This window comes from Etheostoma spectabile, chromosome 8 (assembly GCF_008692095.1).
Source record: "Etheostoma spectabile isolate EspeVRDwgs_2016 chromosome 8, UIUC_Espe_1.0, whole genome shotgun sequence".
In the NCBI taxonomy this organism is placed as follows: domain Eukaryota; kingdom Metazoa; phylum Chordata; class Actinopteri; order Perciformes; family Percidae; genus Etheostoma; species Etheostoma spectabile.
The window spans coordinates 16330383-16334814 of NC_045740.1; the positions used below are offsets into that span (position 1 = coordinate 16330383).

Below are 4432 nucleotides of genomic sequence, written 5' to 3' on the forward strand. Positions count from 1 at the left end.
ATCAAACAATCATAGATAGCTAAAACATTTTTGAAATGATTTCCATCTTCTGTTATTGTTTGTAAAAGTTTATTATTTCATGGATTTAACAAATGTCAGAATGACACGTTATGCCATAAACCGTTTAAATCTAAGAATGCGCAACTCACAGCTGTACTTGCCTCACATCGGGTAGTGACACCGTGCTTCAACAGAGTATACAGCAGGACTTTGTACCGTGAAAAACACCACTAAAGGCTTTTAAACAGAATATTACACATCTAGACATGTTCCAGCCGTAATGTGACCTAAAATTGGGGAGAATTTACCGATATTGGCAGCCAAGATTATGGCTTCTCCGGCGTTAGCATGTAGCTACTGTACTTGTGGCCATAAACACTGCAGTAATGTTAGCCAAAAACGCTTCAGTAGCTTGCCTGGAGCAGATGACCAATCATCGCATCCCAGCTCTGAGTTACGTGACACAGAGACAAGAGCAGAAAACACCGCTGAAAGTGGAGCGTTCAGAACAATTGGGTTTTTTTGCTCACTGTGATTCATCTGAAATACATTTACCTCATTAATTGAAGCTTTGTCCATGTTTAACGTTATTATTTGACATTGTAATATTATAGATATGGCAGAAAATATGGAAAAACATAATAGTTTCCCTTTAAATGTTTTACATAAAAAGCCTAAATCACAATGGAATAGTCATTTAAAGTATAAAAAATGTGAAATTTAAGTCTAAAAGCGTGTAGGAATCCCCTGCCGCTATAATGTTAAGTTGACCCTTCCTGTGTTTCTCCTTCTTGCTATTCTCTCAGTTCACCTTGCCCATGCTGTTGGACACACTGCGGCAAGTAGTGCAGGGTAAAGACGGTTTCCCCTACGCTGTCTTGCAAACTCTGCTAAAGCTCATTGTCCTCGTCATCAGCACCCTGCTGCTCGTCATCATCAGGGTCCAAGTCATCCAGTCTCAGCTTCCTGTCTTCACCAGGTAGGCAGCATGATCTTATCAGCTGGAACAAAAGGCTGCTTAAACTGCATTTCAGTCCTCAATGTTCAAATCAAAAACACAAAGTTTACTTTGCACAGTAAGTGTTATTGGTACGAACAGTTTTCTTGTTGTTGTGTGTTTTGTAGTTCAATCTTGGCCAGTATTTAAAAAGTCTAGCTCTGCAGCTGCTGTATCTTATCTGCACAAAAGGAAAAGACGTTTGTAGATAGTAAAGGGCAGTGGAATACAGTCAGTCATGATTTGTGCAAATGGATTGCAGGATTATATAAACACATTATACAAGTCTGGTTCTTTATTCATTTCAGATTATGTAATAGTTTACATAAGGTCTTCTTATTTGATTATGAAAAAAAAATCTTCCCATGGCTTCTGACTTCCTGCTGCTGATGAGTGTTATTTACAGGTCTACAACGTTTTGTAGTGCATAAAGTTCTGCATTTAAAATAAATTATACATACTGTACATGCATTTATGCTGTAATGGGATATTTATGGTGTTCAAGGTACCAGTGAGATTGTTATCAATTGTTAAAATATCAATTCTGTCACAAATAGAGCTGGGCGATATGGAGAAAATCTATTATCCCAATATTTTTAACCAAATACCTCAATATCAATATTGTGGCGATATTGTAGGATTGACAATTGTGCACACAATGAGATTTTTCATAAATAATCATCAGTTATTTTGATATAGTAACTATGTGGGTAAAGGCAAACAATAGAACAGCTAAAACAGCTTGGTGTGTTCAGAAAATGACAACTTTACTGTCATGTAGCCTTTAAAACTAGGAAAAGACAACACTTATCTAGCGGTATCTAGCCTCAGATATCGATATAATATTGATTTATTGCCCAGCCCTAGTCTCAAAAACTGTACGATATGGACAAAGTGCACTTACAGAGAAACAAAAGTACAAACAAAACAGAATGGCATGAAGGGGAAAAACACAAAGTGGCAGTGATTTGGGCCTGTTGTTCAGGGCTGCTATGGCTGCAGGTCCACGGTTTTGTAATAATAATATTAAATTATTATTTTTATTGATCCCAGTGGGAAAATTACAATTTACATTTTGTTTTTATTACACACGGTGCACAGGCCTGACATACATACATACACATGCCCAGGTCCTTTTACATGAACAAACGGAGAAATGTCAGAATGAGTGGGCTGCGACTGCTGGACAGGCGCCCTGAGCCTAACCCTAACCCTTTAAAATTCTGCTTTAAAAATGATGGCAGAGATTAAAACTGTCCTACTCCAAAAGTCTAAAATCTTTTTGCATGAGGGTGTGTTGTTTGTGACCAACTGTGGTGGTGTGGGGGAAAGATTAAATTTATTTACACTGAATTAACTGTAACTGAAAAAGTGGCAAGTGTCAAAAGTTGAGCCAATTTTACTTTAGTAAATAACATTGCAAAAATGTTTATAGTTCTATTGAATTAAGAGTTGATTAAGTCTAAACCTTTTTTTTTTTATATCTGTACAGGATTCCACAGCAGCCTAATGGCATTTGATAACAAAGATACAATTCCAGACAATAAGTCTAGATATGCTTATCCTTTAGCCATAATCCCTAAAGATGTCTCCAGATTGTCTGAAAGAATTTCTGGGCTCAAGCCATAACAATATTGCATGTATAGATAATAACCATTCCAGTTGTTTGGACAGGTTGAAACAAGTTTGGACTACTGCTGCACCGGAGCAGTTTCGATCACATACAGGCTGGAGTAAATACCAAAGGGAGACCGATTAGGAGTTATGGATATGGAAATGACACTGGCAGTTGTTGAGACATGTTCAGTGTGACTGCAGGATAAACGCTGGCTTCATTCACATTTTTGAGCGCAGTCTTTTTAAAATCTTAAATCAAACGTTTTCATTCACAGAGCCTTTACCAGATGGTAGGATTGGGCAGTAATGTGGTATACCACGGGGGTCTTAAAAATAGCAACGGAATCAGTTTCAATACCGTCATTAACAAAAGTGCTATGCACTTATATATAAGACAAGGATTAAATATTAAATATAATTTATTTAATGCCTAAAAATGCTTATGTGTGCTTGGCATCACTTGACAGTGTGGATATCAAAATTTGGATACCGCTTAATTCTACCAGATGGGTTACATATTTCTACATATATTTACTTATTTTTACCATGATTTTTTTTATTAGTTGGTTGTCTGTTCATCTGACAATGGTGTAAAATAAAACAGCTACTAGCCAGAAAGGAGCCAGTAGCACGTCAGCCCATCTGGATGAGGCAGTTGTTAACATGTTGCCTGTGTTTCCGTATATACAATAGTGAAGCAACGCCAACATGTCGTTGTCCTCCTTTGACAGGAACCACAGGCAGGTCTTCCAGCTCTGGATGGGCAGGATGTGATCACAGGAACAAGTGTGTGTGAGGAGACGGGCAGCAGAGTTGTGGATGTATTGAAGTTTATTTAAGACTTTTGCAGATGAACCATAGAGGATGCTGTGGCAGTAGTCAATTCTAGAAGTGATGTTGGCGTAAATCAAAGTTTCGACAGTTGGTCTGCATCCAGGTTTGAATATTAGTGAGGCAGTTGGTCAGGGTGGAGGATATAGCTGTGGGGATGGATTTGGTAGAAATGTAGATCTGGACATCATCGGCCTGGAAGTAGAGACCCTGTTTGCATGTGATTTGTTTCCGATTGGCAGGAAGGATGAAAAGGAGAGGACCAAAAAATAAATGATGGATAAATAGCGTTCCTAAACTGGTTAGCAGGAACATGTAGAAAAGTAAACCGGCCATTTTATTTTCTTCTGCAGTCTTAGCTTTTTCCTCAAAAACATCATTCCAGTATACCATATTACTAAGAACTGTTCAAAACCATCAACTCCACATGCTACACACCCTTTTTTATCAACTCCTGCTGTACCAATCTAATTCTCTATTACTTAGATTAACTTTTATTCTGTCTTCTTTTGTAGATTTGATAACCCCGCAGCAGTCAGCCCCACTCCCACTCGACAGTTGACTTTCAACTACCTTCTTTCTGTGAATGCATGGCTTTTGCTGAATCCCTCTGAGCTCTGCTGCGACTGGACTATGGGCACCATTCCTCTGGTGGAGTCACTCCTAGACCTCCGTAACCTGGCCACGCTGGTGTTCTACACTTTTCTGGGACTGCTAGTTTACCACAGCCTGCGCTACAGACACAGCTCTGCCAGGACTGTCATCATGGTGAGAGGAAGCTTGGCCAGATTATTGAAATACATTGTGATGCTCCATAAACACAAAGCTGTCACCTCACTACTTTAACAATTGCGTAATTGACAGTAATATCCAGATAAATGTTATTTATCACCCCAGTCTTTAAGCATGCTTTCCACTGCATCTGTACGTTGCGTCTGTGTATAAAAAATATATATAAATCCAAAAACATATATATATATATATATA

The 4432-nt window shown here is 38.4% G+C and overlaps 1 protein-coding gene across 2 annotated transcripts in view; it reads left to right on the top strand.

Moving 5' to 3' along the window:
- Positions 1–4432, top strand: part of tmtc3 (transmembrane O-mannosyltransferase targeting cadherins 3) — a 31862-nt gene that overhangs the window by 15598 nt on the left and 11832 nt on the right. For both annotated transcript variants that reach the window (XM_032522906.1, XM_032522908.1), the window contains exons 6-7: positions 807–979; positions 3961–4213. In XM_032522906.1, coding sequence (XP_032378797.1) covers positions 807–979; positions 3961–4213 — 426 coding nt within the window. The remainder of the gene's footprint in view (positions 1–806; positions 980–3960; positions 4214–4432) is intronic.